This window comes from Panthera pardus, unplaced genomic scaffold (assembly GCF_024362965.1).
Source record: "Panthera pardus isolate Hobbes unplaced genomic scaffold, ASM2436296v1 HiC_scaffold_11, whole genome shotgun sequence".
In the NCBI taxonomy this organism is placed as follows: Eukaryota; Metazoa; Chordata; class Mammalia; order Carnivora; family Felidae; genus Panthera; species Panthera pardus.
Window position 1 is genome coordinate 45286580 of NW_026526666.1, and position 16454 is coordinate 45303033.

At 34.6% G+C, this 16454-nt stretch overlaps 1 protein-coding gene across 3 annotated transcripts in view; it reads left to right on the plus strand.

Moving 5' to 3' along the window:
- LRRIQ3 (leucine rich repeats and IQ motif containing 3) overlaps positions 1 to 15723 on the plus strand; it is a 220676-nt gene extending 204953 nt beyond the window's left edge. The window contains exons 7-8 of one of the 3 annotated variants that reach the window (XM_053893954.1): positions 2758 to 3487; positions 15628 to 15723. In XM_053893954.1, coding sequence (XP_053749929.1) covers positions 2758 to 3487; positions 15628 to 15697 — 800 coding nt within the window. In that variant the 3' untranslated portion in view covers positions 15698 to 15723. Of the gene's footprint in view, positions 1 to 2757; positions 3488 to 3918; positions 4088 to 12775; positions 13095 to 15627 lie in introns of those variants that run through there. The other 2 variants (XM_019448882.2, XM_053893956.1) reach the window with 2 other exon arrangements.
- The last annotated feature ends 731 nt before the right edge of the window (positions 15724 to 16454 follow it).

Here is a 16454-nt window from a genome sequence, read left to right on the forward strand (position 1 = left end):
ATACGCAAAAGGTGGGCCTTATAGTATTACAAGTGTAAAACAAATACTCTTCTTAAAACTAACCCAGCTGTTACCTTCTCCAGAGCAGTTTTGCTGACAACTGCCTACCCTAACCCAGATAGGGTGAAGTGTCTTTCTTCTATGTTTTCAACACCTCCTGTGTATACATACTTTTATCTTAACATTTGCCACAATATTTTGAAGAATTCTGCTTTACTTAGTTGCCTCCACTACTATACTATAAGGTTTCTTGAGCCATCGCTGTCTTCATTTTTTGAAGATTCTAGCTCATAGTAGGTAGTACCAACATATTTATTCATCTTAGTCAAGTTGAGCTTTTCACCTACAAAACTATAATTAAAGAAGCCGAACTTACTTAGTGAGGTGATTTTTAGATCACACCCACGGATGAGGCTGGTTGTTAGGAGAACCAACCACATGGTTAGAGGTTTGGAAATTTTAATCCCAACCCTCAACCTCTGGAAAGAGGAGAGGGGAGGGAGATCGAATTAAATCCTCAATGGCCAATGATTGAATCAACCATGCCTATGTAATGAAGCCTTCATAAAAACCCCAAAGGACTGGGTTCTGAGAGCTTCCATGTTGGTGAACACGTGGAGATTTGTACAGTGATGTGCTTGGAGAAGGAGCATGGAAGCTTTGTGCCCTTTTCCCATACCTTCCCCGATGTATCTCTTCTGTTTGGCTGCTGGTGAGTTGTTACATCCTTTTACCATAAACCAATAATATAGTAAGTAAAATTTTTCTCTGAATTCTTTGAGCCACTCTAGCAAATTGAACCCAGAGGAGGTTCGTGGAACCTCCAATCTATAGCCAGCTGGTCAGAAGCATGGGTGATAACCTGGACTTATTGGCATCTGAAGATGATAGGGATTCTTCTGGACTGAACCTTTAACCTGTGGGATGTGATCCTGTCTCCAGGTAGATGTTGTCGTATTTGAGTTGAATTTCAGGACACCCAGTTGGTGTTGGAACATATTTTGATGGTATGCGGGGAAAAATCCCAATCCCCCATATGAATTGAAATTAATAACCAGAACTTTAATTTATTAGTTTGTATTTTCTATCCCTGGTCTTTTATTCTTGGCCAGCTTTCTCATGCCAGGATTTATACATAAAATGAAATAACACAAGAGAGTACTTTTTCTAGGTAGTTGCCCAGACCATACCCTATTTACTTTACAACTGAAATTCTGGATTTTGTCCCTTTGTATCTAGTGCCTTGCTTTGGACCCAAACTTTTTTTCTTTTAATTAAAAAAATTTTTTTGAAATATTTATGAATTTTTGAGAGAGAGAGAGAGAGAGAGAGCATGAGTGGGGGAGGGGCAGAGAGAGAGGGAGACACAGAATTCTAAGCAGGCTCCAGGCTCTGAACTGTCAGCATAGAGCCCGACTTGGGGCTCGAACTCACAAACCGTGAGATCATGACCTGAGCCAAAGTCAGAGTCTCAACTGACTGAGCCACCCAGGTTCCCCTGGATGACTTTGTATTCTGGTGAATTACCTTTTTTATTTGCTAGACTTGATTTTCTACTTCATTTTCGCCTCTGCTTCCTTTTCTGATGTTGACATTCTTATGGCCTCTAATGAAAATCATGCCTATTTGCTTCTTCCCTACTGCCTGCCTAGACCACAGGTCCTACCTTCTTTATGATCACCTCAACTTCCGTAAAACCTCCACCATCAGATTTGCATTTGACATATAAAGACTTTAAGAGAATTTTCTATTAGAAAAACTAAAATCTTTGTAGACTATAGTTAGTAGAGATGTAATTTTAATAGAGGAAATTAGTCAAATATGGAAAACATCTTTTTTCTAAGACTAATAAGCATAACTTTTTTCTAACCTGTATTTGCCATCTGATACTGAATTCATAAATAGGTTTGTCAGAAAATAAATATGTGAACAATAATGTGATTCAAGCTATTATATTAGTTAGGTTGGCTATAATAACAAATAGACCCAGAAATATATATTGACTCAAACATAATTGCCATTTATTTCTAGTTTATATGAGTCCAAGTTTGACTAATCCTGGCCAGTGAGTAGTTTTTCAAGCAGTGATCCTGGGAGCCAGGGACTTTCCACCTTGTGGATTCACCATCTTCTAGGGACTTATTCTTATCTCTGTACAGTGAGTCAGAAAAAGAAAGAAAATATAGAAAAGATATATTTGTTTCTTAATAGCCTTGAGCTGGAAATGACACATAGCACTTCTGCCCACATTTCACTGTAGAGGACTTAGTCTCATCACCACACATAATAGCAAAGGAGGCTGAGGGATTCATGTGTCAAATATAAGAAAAAGCAATGTTAATGGCAGCTATTAGTTCCCACCAGAATTAAGACAAATATGGTAAAATGTATTACAAATTCCTTTGCAATATGAGATAATAAATATATCTAAAAATAATATGCATGGTGAAGTACTAAATGTAAGATAAGATACTGCTATTGAGTTATTGCAAGTTAAGTAATTGTGAGAGATAACGTAGGAAATATAGGAATCAGTGCATTTTTATGTTAAATGGTTTCAATAGTGATTTCCCTCTCCAAAATCACTATTAAAACACAAGTTTATAAAGAACATCAGTAGGGAAAAATGTTTCTTAATAAAGCCAATGACAGGTTCTTGTCAACTTTATTAATGTAGCTTTCAAAATAATAGGGACAGAAAATAAGCTGTGCTTAGCACTTACATAATGTATTATATTTGTCTTCCCTGTGGTGTAGGTCCGAAGGAATCTGAAGATGAAACTGAAGGTGAAGAATTGGATGCCAGCTTTAGGATATCAGTGTTCAAACTACCCATACATACTTCAGGTTCACTCAAGTATGCTGCATTATTGAAAGAAAAGGAGCAAGATTATTTTCCTACATATGTCCAGCCATTTTCTACCACTCATCAAAAACCAGAAATTACAAAAAAGGACATGCTGTTGAAGGGTAATGTAAGAAAAGAGTTTTTTACAACACACAGAACTGGTATAAAACTCCGAACACTTTGTGATATTGATAAATGTTATTCAGAGCAAAAGAAGCAGGAAAGCCATAAAAAAAAAATAACAGCTGTAACTCTGGCACAAGTTGCCCAGGAAAGAGTTAGCTTAGCTGTTCAAGAAAACTTAAATAAGAAAAAAAATGCTGCACAAAAACTAATTGCAAAAGATAATGAGACAATTCGGAATGGTTTACAACAACTTTGGCAGGACAGATTCAATTACCTTGAAAAAGTTAAAGAGAGGAGAGCTCAGTTTCTGAAAGAAAAAAAACAAAAGGCTGAAGACCGTTTATTAATTCAAAACATAAGTAATGAGCGTACTCTTTTATGCAAAGGAATGATTAAAATGGACAGATTGAGGAAGAATCAGGCTGTCTTACAAGAGAAAAGTCTGATTGTTCAGCAAAGACTAGAAATGGAAAAATATCAAAAGAATTTACTTAAACAAATGAAAGAAATTAGGTAAGTACAGTCTTGATATTATAGAAACTTTTAAGTCCATTACATGTGAATATTGCATACTAAGTGCCGAGATCTAATAAACAGTACTTTGTTTACAACATGATATATTCTCTTTGAAAAAATAGAAACTACAACAAAGATGAGACAATAAAACGACTGTATCTCATCCCACCTCCACCCTTATCTGATAAAACCTGCTTCTCAAACAATGGTTTTTCTTATCATAAATGGCATCGTCATTAGCCTCTTGACAGTGCTAGAAATCTCAGTGTCTTTTACAACTCAGTCTGTCTCATCACCAATATCCAGTATGTTTCCTTAATCATTTTTCTGCTAAAGGGAGTCTCAAACTGATCCTTTTAGATCCCTCTTTTCCCATTCTAATGCACACTCTCATAATCACTCTAAGAATTCACCTTTTATCCTTCCAGGTGAAAGTTCCATCTCCATTCTCCAGACTTCCTTTCCTCAACCCATAGCGGTTCTCCAGCCTACAAGCCTCAACTGTCTTTAAAATTTAGTTCTGATCTTTTGTTTTTGTTTTGGCTCCCTCCCTCTCTAGCCTTTTTTATTATTTTTTCTTTTTCCCTTTTTTTCTTTTTCTTTTTAAAAACTGAGAAAAAACTGAGAGTTGATGGGGGGTGGGAGGGAGGGGAGGGCGGGTGATGGGTATTGAGGAGGGCATCTGTTGGGATGAGCACTGGGTGTTGTATGGAAACCAATTTGACAATACATTTCATATTTAAAAAAAATTAGTTCTGATCATGTTACTTCCTACTTGTGTATATTGACACCTTGCAATTGTCCACAGTATAAAATCTAATCTAAGTGGCATTTCAGACATTATGCTTTGTTCCAGTTTATCCAGACTCATCTCACTAAATTTTCTGCCATAGCTTCCTCTCTCTTCCCCTAAAAGCACTCTGGATTTGCTCCTGATAGATTAAATTATTCTCTACTCCCTACTCAGATTTGGAGTTTCTTATTCCAGTGACCTTACTAATACTATCCCCTTTTTCTTCAAATATGCACTCTGAAAGGGTACTACCAGCCCGCAATGTTAGTGCTATCTACATATCATTATGCAACACAAGCCTCTATGTTATTATGCAAATTAGAATGCTTTGGAGTGCTCAGATTGGTGAGGATAAGATACTTGTTATTGTTTCTCCAGGGAGACAACATCACTAGTGGCTGATTCTTGCTGAGTGTGGCTGTGTTTCGCCCCTATTTGTTCCCATCATGCAGTGTATGAACTGTACAACCACTGACAAAATTCATCCTTTTATTATTCATCCTTTAGTAACCAACTGAAATAGTATCTTCACTTTTAACCCTTCCCCAACTGCTCTTACAGTCTGAATTAATCCTTTTCATTTGGCAGTTCTTTCATAACACTTTATTTAAATCTCAGTTATAGCAGTTATCCCAAGACAGCCTATATCAGGTTAGCTTGTAAAGTCCTTTATAAGATAATTTGGTCTATCTTTCCATTTCAGTATCTAGTACAATGCTTAGCTTCCAAATTATTGCATAATTATTTATTGAAGAAAATAGGTAAAAAAAATTTTGAAACCCAGTTTTTAAATTAGTAATGGTTGTATGTAAGTCCATTTAAGTCATATACTAGAGCCTGTGGGGCATGGCAAATTTTACCATACTTACACCAATAGCTTAAGTATTAAGTACACTTATTAATACTTAAGCCATTGCAATGAGAAATAATGCATATTTTTTCAAAATGCTTGTATAGTGAAGATATGTAGCCAGAATTATTAAATATATACGAAAAATATAATTGACCAAGTTTTGAGAATAGCTTCACTAGCTATTAAAATACATATCTAAGAACAAGTTCTTATTTCATGATAATAAATTTTTCGTACACATTTTTTTCTTTCTCTCTGTGATCATTGGCATTTCTACTGAGGAATACTTACCTTCAGTTAGAATTATTCACATGGTAATTCACTTTCAGCTGTTGAAGATGTCAGGTGATGTGGGGACATAAAGATTATTTGGCCCCAAGAAACTGAAAATCTAGGTGGGAGATAAGTCATCAGGCAATAAGACTGCCAGAGTTAAATAATAATACAAACAATAATATAAAAACTATCAAAGGACAAAATTAAAATTTCCAGTTAAATGGTAGGTAATAAATAGATGAGAGTAATCTAAGATACCTTCAAAGAGAGGGCATAACTAAACATCAAAGTGTTAATTCATTTCAGTTCTTCCCTACACTCATACAAAAATTAATAACATATTCTTGATCCTCTAAGAACCCACAGTTCAATGGCAAATATAAGCGTATATTTGAATCATTACAAAACATAGAAGTAGGAAAATTACAACTGTGAATTTGAATTTGGAAAAGAAGAAAGCTGAGAGGAAATTATTATTGGCAGAATGGATGAGCAAAATTGGAGAGCTCAGAATAGGAAATGTGGGGGGAGAGGAAGGATGTTGTGAATACTGTTCTACTTACAGCAGAGTTTATGAAGGAGAGTAGTTGAAAGTACAGTTGCTTAAGAAACATTAAATTGGATTAGAAATGGCCTGTAAAGCTCAGTGGATAGTCACATGTCAAAGACCATTAGGAATACTACCAGGAAAAAAAAAATTGCATTTTAAACATGCGTTTTACCACAGACCCTGCTTTTTAAGAAATGCCTTAGAACACTTATTCTCAGAATACATTTTGGACAAAGAAGTCTCAAACAAATGCAAAAATTTTTTAAAATTGTTTCATGATGATTTTGTGCAAAGGCTCTGAAAATTAGTATTGATTCAAAATACATTAAGCTATATTTAGTAAATTTAAGCTTTATTAATTTTCAAAGGATCTTTTTGTTGAGGTATAATTAGCATATATCATTCTATTAGTTTCAGGTGTACACCATGTTTTAATAGTTGTATATATTGCAAAATAATCACACTAAATCTAGTTAACATCTGTCACCACACATAATTACAATTGTTTTTCTTGTGATGAGAACTTTTAAGATTAATTTTTCAGCAACTTTTAAATATGCAATACAAGTATTATTAACTATAGTCACCATGCTGTACATTACATAACATAACTTACTTATTTTATAGCTAGAAGTTTGTACCTTTTGACCCCCTTATGTTTTACCCACTCCCCATCCCCTACCTCTGGCAAGCACCAATGTGTTCTCTACATCTGTGAGCTCTGTTTGTTTGCTTGTTTAGATTCCACATATAGGTGAGATCATGTAATATTTGTCTTTCTGACTTATTTTACTTAGTATAGTGTCCTCAAGTCCATCCATGTTGTTGCAAATAGCAAGATTTCCTTCTTTTTATGGATGAATAATATTCCATTGTATATATACCACATCTTCTTTACAAAGGATATTTTTTTAGAATGTAAAACTGTTACTCAAATATAAAATAAACACATCAAAGATTTTATTTAACTCATTAAAGAACCAGTAAGATGTTATAACCAGTTCAAATGACAGTTCTAAGAGCGTGTATATGTAAAGGCAATCAGGAATGCCAAAATAAATTTAGTCATTATCCACTGGCAATAATCAATTATAACTCCATTGGACAAAATTCACTTATACTTTATAGACAAGAATCATCTGTATTACTCATAGTTTTATTCAACTTATAAAGTTGTAAAATAGATCAAAGAGATTGAAAGGTACAGATAACTCTGAAGGGAGCACCAGACAGGATTCCCAGTAATTTTTGTTTTTTTACTCTTTCAAAGTCTTTCACACAATTTCATCTGATATTAGATTGAAGCTTATCAGTCACAGTTTTATCCTGGTGACATTTTAACTGTCCTAACAATGTAAATACATATGTTTAAGGCTTGTCTAGAAATACTTAGAGATCCATATAGCTGCTTATTTCATCTACATTTAAAAAAATACTATTGAAGTATAGTTTACATGCAAAGCCATATTAGTTTCAGGTATACAGCATAATGATTTGACAATTCTATAAATTACTCATTGCTCACCACCTTAAATGTAGTTACCTTCTGTCACCATATAACATTATTGCAATAGTATTGACTGTATTCCTGATGCTGTATTTTTCATCTCTGTGTTGCCAGAGGGAAGTCGGTTGGGGGAGGGGTGAAATAGGTGAAAGGGATTGAAAGGTACAACTTCCAGTTATAGAATAAATAAATCATTTACGTTTTTAACTGCCATAATTAAAAACTATGGGGTGTCTGGGTGGCTTAGCAAGTTAAGCATCAGACTCTTGATTTCAGCTCAGGTCATGACCTCACAATTCATGATTTGGAGCCCTGCTTTGAGCTCTGTGCTGGCAGACAGTCTGAGATTCTTTCCCTCTCCTTCTCTCTTTGACCCTCACCCGCTCGTGTTCTCTCTCTCTCTCTCTCCCCTCTCTTTTTCCCTCTCTCTAAATAAATAAATAAAATTTAAAAATAGTTTGTACTAGATAGGAGCATAACTAGCCTTTTCCTAGTTATAAGCAATTTTTGAACTATTACTGAGGTTCTTTACATACCTTTTTAGGTATGAAAAATATTTCATATTTTTCTCTTCCAAAATTTAAAAACATTTTCCTTAATGTATACTCTGTGTGTGTGTGTGTGTGTGTGTGTGTGTGTGTGTGTGTGTGTGTATGATTTTTGGAAATTTTTATAATTTAATAAAAAATATATTTTGGAAAGAGAATGAAAACTAGTATGTCAAAATACAAACCTAGTACAAATCAATGTTAGAGAAATTCAATCAGCTTAGTTTTATCAGAGTAAATTGAATGTCTGGCCATCATTAATGTGTAGAGGATACAGAGTCAAATGAGCTTTCTAATGTATCTTAACTGAATTATCTTCTCTTGTAAGGTGCTGCAAAGATATTATCCTTATCCTTGAAAACATACAGGAATAAGGCAATGTTCTGGTTATGTAGGTAATATGTCCTAAAAGGCATTACTGAGTTTTATTATAAATGTTTCCAAGTGAAGATTTTGTATCAACATGCAGAAAAGAGCTGTGAGTCAAAAAAGTAAAATCTTTCTAGAGACTTAAGCGGTTTTTTGGCTCTTTTTCTCTTGGTTGATTCTTCACTAGTGTATCAAACCACTTGACCTAAAAGCATTTTGATGAATCTCAATAACTGGTGAAGTCATTACTGAGAATGCAGTTTCTGATCCTGCTGTGGAATGAGGATGAATGAAAAAAGAAAGCGAAACCATACAGCTCTAGTTTAGAAAGTTGATAAAATGCCCCCAAGGGTATTTAAGAGTGAATAAAAAAGAGACATTGAAATGAAAGAATTTATTATATATCAGGTAAAAGCTGGTCATGAGCTTTCTAAAATATTCTTGTTCACACTCTGAAAAAGTGACGATACTGTTCAGGACAGAACAACAGGGTCCAGTAGAGTATCAATTAGCGTGGACGACCTGGCACATAAGGTACTATCTAATTGCACCATCTTCTCCTTGTCCTTCGTTTGGTCATCAGTTTACCTCCTAGACTACTCTCTTCATTCACTGTGTGTTTATATTCTGGTTTGTAAGGCTTTTCTCCATCCAACTTCAGCTATAGTCACAGTGAACTTCCAGATTCATAAGAACAAACCTCCCAGTTGCCCAACAAACATTTTTGGATTTCAACAACCTGTAAACTCATTTCCATAGACATGTAAAAGCCTCCTTGTCACTTGGAACTGCCCGACCTCTTAAATTTTAAGTTCTTGTATACTTGTTTGTGGGTAATTCTGTCTTTTCAATTCTTTTCTTCTGTTACTTTCACTACACACTTATTCAAATATATTGTGACACTCAGCCCTCAAATAAACTTCCTTATAGACTTCTTTTCTTTCCATTTTTGGTGTACCATCCAGAGTTCATATCAGTTATTCTTTTCTCCATTTCATTCAGTTTCTCTGAAGTCCTTTCATTGCCTCCACATTGTTAACCACCCCAACTGCCACCTTGGAATAATCCAACTATCTTTACTTCTTGCATTCCAGTTAAAATGGCTGAAAGAGATTACTAATTTGTAGATTTACACTAATATTAATTATATGGCCTCCAACTTGAGCTGCTCCTTCAGTTGCTTACTATTTTTCCTTTTACTCACAGAAGTACATACATGGCAACAAGAACTTTGCATATGTAATTAAGAGTACTAATTCATCAATCTTTAAATAGAGAAATTATCCTGTATTATGCAGGTGGGTCCAGTGCATCACATGAGACTTCACATGCAGGGACAGAAAAGAAAGAGAGATTCAGAGTAGAAGGATTTGATATGATATTGCTGACTTGAAGCTGGAGGGGGTTATGTCGAAAAGTGAGAAGGAAATGAATTCTGACAACAACCAACAATTTTGGAAAGAGGACCTCACAATCTGATCAGAACCACAGCCCTGGCTGACACCTTGATTTCAGCCTTGTGAGAACCGAAGCAGAAAACCCAGATGATGATCCATGCTGTGCCTGGACTTTTGATCCATGAAAACCATGAGATAATAAAATGGTGGTTGTTGTCAGCCAATACATTTATGGTAATATGTTATACAGCAGTAGAAAAATCCAAACTCTTTGTTGTTCCTTCCCCAAGTTTGCCTTGGTTAGTCTAGGACCTTTGCATTGCCATATAATTCAAATTTTAATAAATTCAAAATACCTAAATTTAATACATTTAAAATAAATTTTAATCTAAATTTAATCTTCTATATATTTAAGACAAATTTAAATGTTAATTTCTACGCAAAAGACTCTTGACATATTAATTGGGATTGCATTGAATCTATAGATAAATTTGGGGAGAATTGACATCATGATAATATTGTCTCCCAGTCCTTGAAATGGTAGAACTTAACATTAATTTAGATCATTTTTACTTTTTTCAGCAATATTTTATTATTTTCAGGCATAAGCCTTATATATCTTTTTAAAAAATCTTTTTAGGGTTATTTATTTTTGAGAGAGAGAGAGAGTGAGTGAGCAGGGGGAGGGGCAGAGAGAGAGGGAGACATAGAATCCGAAGCAGGCTCTGGGCTCTAAGCTGTCCTCTCAGAGCCAGAGGCGGGGCCCTGAACTCAGGAACCATTAGATCACGACCTGAGCCGAAGTCAGATGCTTAACCCACTGAGCCACCCAGGTGCCCCCCCATCTTGTATATCTTTTGTTAAACTTACATCTAAGTGTTTGTTTGTTTGTTTTTATTTTTTTGATGCTATTGTAAATAGAATTCTTTCTTAGTTTTGCTTTCCAATTGTTTGATCCTGGTATATATAAATATAATAGGTCATTATGTTTCTCTTACTCTTCAGTGCTTTTTAATAGTTTTTGTTTTGTTTTGTTTTGTTACATTTTGTCCATAGTTTATAATTGTTATCTATTTAATACATTTATTATACTTAACTACTACTATTAATTACATTTGCAAGGTCTCTTTTGCCATGACTTCTACTCTGCTACTTGTCCAGACATAGCTACTCTCCAGAGATCCAAACTCAAAATAGTTATAGCTATTTTCATGGAGTATTAAATGTTAGGCATTCCTCTAAGGATTTTAAATGTATTTGCTCATTTACTTCTTACTAAACCGTATGAGTTAGTCTGTCCCTTTTTAAAGATGAAGAAAATGATTCAGATAGAGTTAAAATAATTTGCCCCAAATCACACAATCAATAAGCTGCAGATCTGGATCCCAATCCCAAGCAGGATAGTTTTACTACCTTTCTCTTAAACCATAAGCCATTCCTTCTCGCTCTTGGTCATTACCACATCGATAGCCACGCTCCTTAAACATAACGTTATCAAAAGAGAATTCCAATCTTTCTCTTCATCTGGCTGTTCTTCCTGTGTTTCCTATGCTGACGAATACCACTAATATCCATCCAATAAAAAGAGTTATTAAGTATCAGTGCACCTGGGTGGCTCAGTCAGTTAAGAATCTGACTTTGGCAGGTCATGATCTCACAGTCTATGAGTTCTAGCCCCGCATAGGGCCTTGTGCTGACAGCTCAGAGCCTGAATCTTGCTTCAGATTCTATGTCTCCCTATGTCTGCCCCTTCCCTGCTCGTGCTCTGTCTCTCTCCAAAAATAAATAAACATCGGGGTGCCTAGATGGCTCAGTCAGTTAAGCGTCCAACTTCAATTCAGCTCAGATCATGATCTTGCAGTTTGTGAGTTTGAGCCCCCGCGTTAGTCTCGTGCTGACAGCTCAGAGCCTGGAGCCTGCTTCAGATTCTGTGTCTTCCTTTCTATCTGCCCTTCCCCTGCTCACACTCTGTCTCTCTCTCTCAAAAATAAATAAACATTTTAAAAAATTAAAAATAAATAAATAAATAAACAAACATTAAAAATTTTTACAAAAAGGAATGCTTAAATGTCACACACTGTTCTAAGGATTTTATATGTATTAACTCATTTAGTCTTTTACTAACCCCCATGAATTGGATATCCCCTTTTTAAAAACGAAGAAATTGAGGCAAAGAGAACTTAAATAACTTGTGCAAAAATCACATAGTCAATAAGGCAGACTTTGTAGACTTTTGCCTTTCTTCTCCTCAAGTGCAGATTTCTGAGTATATCTGAATACAAATGAAGGGTTCCATGATCTGCTTGCTCTAAGTCTGTTTCTCCAGGCTTATCTGTTCCACTGTTCTCTTTCCCAGAACTTCATGACCCAGAAATTAGAGTGTTGTCACTTCTCAGAGCATGCCAAGCTATGCTCTCATCTTTGCCTTTATTTTAGCTGTTCATGCTATCTAAACAAATATATGTGAACAAAATGTTCTTCCCTTTTACTTTCTGCCTGAAAAGTGGAATACCATCTGAATGATATCATTTAAACTGAATTACCTCTAAAGACCCTATCTCCAAATACAGAAACATTGTAAGGTACTAGAGTTTAGGACTTCAACATGAATTTGGGGGTTGGAAATGGGGACACAATTCAGTCCATAATGGAGTCCTAGAAGAAGCTTGGATTTAGTGAGCCTTCAGTAAAAGTTTTGCAAATCAGAGCATAGTCTGATTTCGATGCTTTTTTGGGAATCTGTATCAGGGCTTATGGGAATTATGTTACAGCCAAGAGAAATCTTAGAAATATTAGCCTGATATGCATATTATTGAATAAATTATGGATATTATTGATATAATAAAATTTTATGAAATAAGTGGAGTTCTAATTTTTTCCCATTTGTATATGTCTTTTTTAAAGGCATCTACTTTTATATTAACACCTCGAATAAATGTTATACTTTTAGTCATTTAAAAATATCTCATTCTATTACTTTTTTTCCTCTTAGGGCTCAAGAAACATATAAAAAACACTGTGAAGAAAAATTTGTTATCGATATGATTATCTTTCAAAAAGCATGTGAAAGATTTCAAGATGCTAAAACAAAAGTTGCGCTTGTGAGAAAGAATTTAGTCTTTAAAGTTCCCAATGGAACAACAAAATGAACCAATGCCATGTCACATCTGTGGTCACTTTGAATTATGGCTATTATATTTAGTTAAAGGACTTTGAAATAATACTATTAAAGAAGAAATACTGTATGTAACAAGATGTATTTGTATATAAATGTTCTAAAAATATAAAGAATAAAGCATTTGTCTTCTTGATCATAATTTAATTTAAATCAAGTTAACTTGACACCCCCAAAGGTGCCTTATATATCCAGATGTCCAAGGAACAATTAAAACTTATTTCATTAATTGCAGGAAATAGTGCAAAGGCATTACTTATATTGTTTCATATCCCAAGGATAGAAATCCTAAAGCTATTTTCAGTTTCTCTGGCATAGTAATTTCTGCCCCAGCTGCTGACTTTTATTAAGACACTGTGTACTTTCATTAGTTTCATTACCTACTTTCACATATTTAATTATATCTTGTTTATTTCGTTAAAACAGTATCTGAATTTTTTACTTCAAAATAAAAGTTTCACCATTATATCAGTGATTCGCATTCTTATAAGAATTAAAAAAATATAAAATATAAAAGGGAAATTAAACATTCTTTTTGGTTTTCTTAGAGATTGTAAGATTTTTGTACATTTACTTTTTTTTTTTAATTTTTTTTAACGTTTATTTATTTTTGAGACAGAGAGACACAGAGCATGAACGGGGGAGGGTCAGAGAGAGAGGGAGACACAGAATCCGAAGCAGGCTCCAGGCTCTGAGCTGGCAGCACAGAGCCCAACGCGGGGCTTGAACTCACGGACCGCTAGATCATGACCTGAGCTGAAGTCGGCCGCTTAACCGACTGAGCCACCCAGGAGCCCCATGTACATTTACTTTTGATGTATTTGCCTTTTGCATATATTTGAGAGAAGAAAGGAGAGACAGAGACAAAAGACACATAGTTATATAATTGTGTTTATAAAGTATACAGAACTAGTATATATATTAATTTTAAGCCTAATGTATATTCATGGTATAAAATTAGAAAAAATAGAGATATAAGAAGATATAAAATCTTTTGTAAAATTTAAGTTAATTTTCAATAGTTTTTCATTTTCCTACAAAAATAAATGCCTCAGATTTATTTTGACATTCTCACTTAATACAATGTAGCTAATGCCATTTAAATATCTCTAAAACTCGGGGCGCCTGGGTAGCTCAGTCAGTTGGGCGTCCGACTTTGGCTCAGGTCATGATCTCGTGGTCCGTGAGTTCGAGAGACCCGCGTCGGGCTCTGTGCTGACAGCTCAGAGCCTACAGCCTGTTTCAGATTCTGTGTCTCCCTCTCTCTCTGACCTTCCCCCATTCATGCTCTGTCTCTCTCTGTCTCAAAAATGAATAAACGTTAAAAAAAATTTAAATATCTCTTTAATACTCATCAGTTATATATGCAAATTTTTAAGTGTTTATTTTTAAAATTCTCTTATTTTATTAGTCTATGGTAAATTTGCAAATATTAAGTATTTTACAGCAGCAGTTATTCACTTGTGCTATGCTGGACTGCCAAAAAATGCTTATACTATTTTCCTAATTTTGGTAAAATAATACCTGTCTATTTAATTCCATGGCACCAGCTCTCACTTTTCCTGTTAATTTGCAGATAACTAATGAGTAAGTCATATTGATATTTCTAATTATTCTTCAAAAAGAACAAAGGTAGATACTGTGAGGTGGCAAAAAGCATGACAGATGTAGGTTCCCATGACAAGTTAGATAATCTCTCTGCTACCCCAGTTTTCCATTCTGTATTTGGAAACAATACATATCTTTGGGGGATTTAATGAAAAGAACAATCCATGTCATATAGTATTATTATGAGACTTAAATGAGAAGAAAACACATAACGCAACACGATGCCTTACACATAGTATGCACTTAATAAAGGTAAATGTGTAGTAATGGAGACAGAAGTCTTTTCTGTGTAATTACAGGAGGATTTGTCACCTTTTTATGTAAGAGTTGAGGAGAGACAAATGCCATTAAGAAATAGTAGAATTTTTTTGCATGATATATTTGAATATAATTTATACATTCAATCAGTAAAATTTGTTGAATGTTGACCTTCCTTTATTTTCCCATTTCATATTTATATTTTATAACCTTTATCACTCAATAATATCCTTGATCATTTCTATCTATCCATCTGTGAACTTCTTGAAGAAAAAACTTTTTATACTCATCTCTGTGTTTCTATTACTTTGTACTAAGGCAGATATTATATTACACACAATGTTTTGTTTTGTTTTGTTTTTTTATCTCTTTTTCTATTTAAGCTCTGTCCCAGGTCAATCTAATGACCTTTATTGCCACTAACTGTTTTGAAGAATAAAAAATCTGTATCTCTAAGTTATATCTTTAAGTATACAATACGCCTCCTATATTTCCAAAAGCATGCTAGGCTTGGAAGACCTAAAATATTTTTTTAAATCATACACTAAAGTGGAATTCACTGTGTTTTTATTTACTATTTCCTCCCTCCTCAATCTTGTTTCTTTTTCTATATTCCCAAACGTCCATAGATTCATTACCATCTAAATGGTTTTCCATATTAAAAGTTTAGAAGATATTTTTTATTGCTTTCTCTTACCCCAGTACATCTTATGAAATATGAAACCCTATAAATTCTATTTGCAGAAGGTCTCTGTGTCAGAGACTGTCTGGCTTTTCACCAAACCTATTTCCTGTTTCTCTAGGACACAGCCTATATTTCCCAGCCTCCCTTGCACAGTTAATTGGAGCACAGGACTGAATTTTGACCAATGAAATCTGAGTAAAAGTGATTGCCAACTCTTCAGGTGTGTACCATGCACTGTCCTATGATCTTTCTCTTCTTTGGCCACCTTGGAAAACATATGCTAAAAATGGCTGAGCCACAAGATGAAAAGAGCATCATGGGTTCCTGAATCACTGCTTGTACTGTGATCAAAAACACCTGTTTTGGAAAAAAAAAAAAAAGACCTGTTTTGTTCCTTGTATTATCCAAAGGAAAATTCAATGATGTTAAAATAAAGGCTTTGTAACCCAACCAATTATGCCAGGCTATCAGTTAATAGTGATTTAGTCAATAAAAAGCTTGCTACCCAAAGTAAGAGTACTGTCATCACAAAATACCAGCATATGTGTTGTTGGCTTTCCTGGATAGTGAGGAAACGAACATTGAGAATGAAAATATGGACATTTCACCTGGTAGGTTTACCCAAACATTCATTCCTAAGAAACACAACTTCCTGCTTGTAAAGTGTTGCAGTAGTCTTTCATTAACTTAGGTCTACACATAGAAGTATATGGAGATGTTCCAGAGATGACTGGAACTCTATTCATATTCTCCAATGCTCTGTTTCCTCTTGATGGAGACTTATTAACCAAAGGAAGTTTGGAGATTCCCAGCTTAACGCATGGGAGAAATCTCGGCAGCATGAAACAAAAAGGGGGCACACAGAGGAAAAATTCAGTAAAAACTTCTGGTACTGTTGCCGTAAGAAACTAATAGCTTCTTCTGAAATGTTGATGCTGAGAAAGA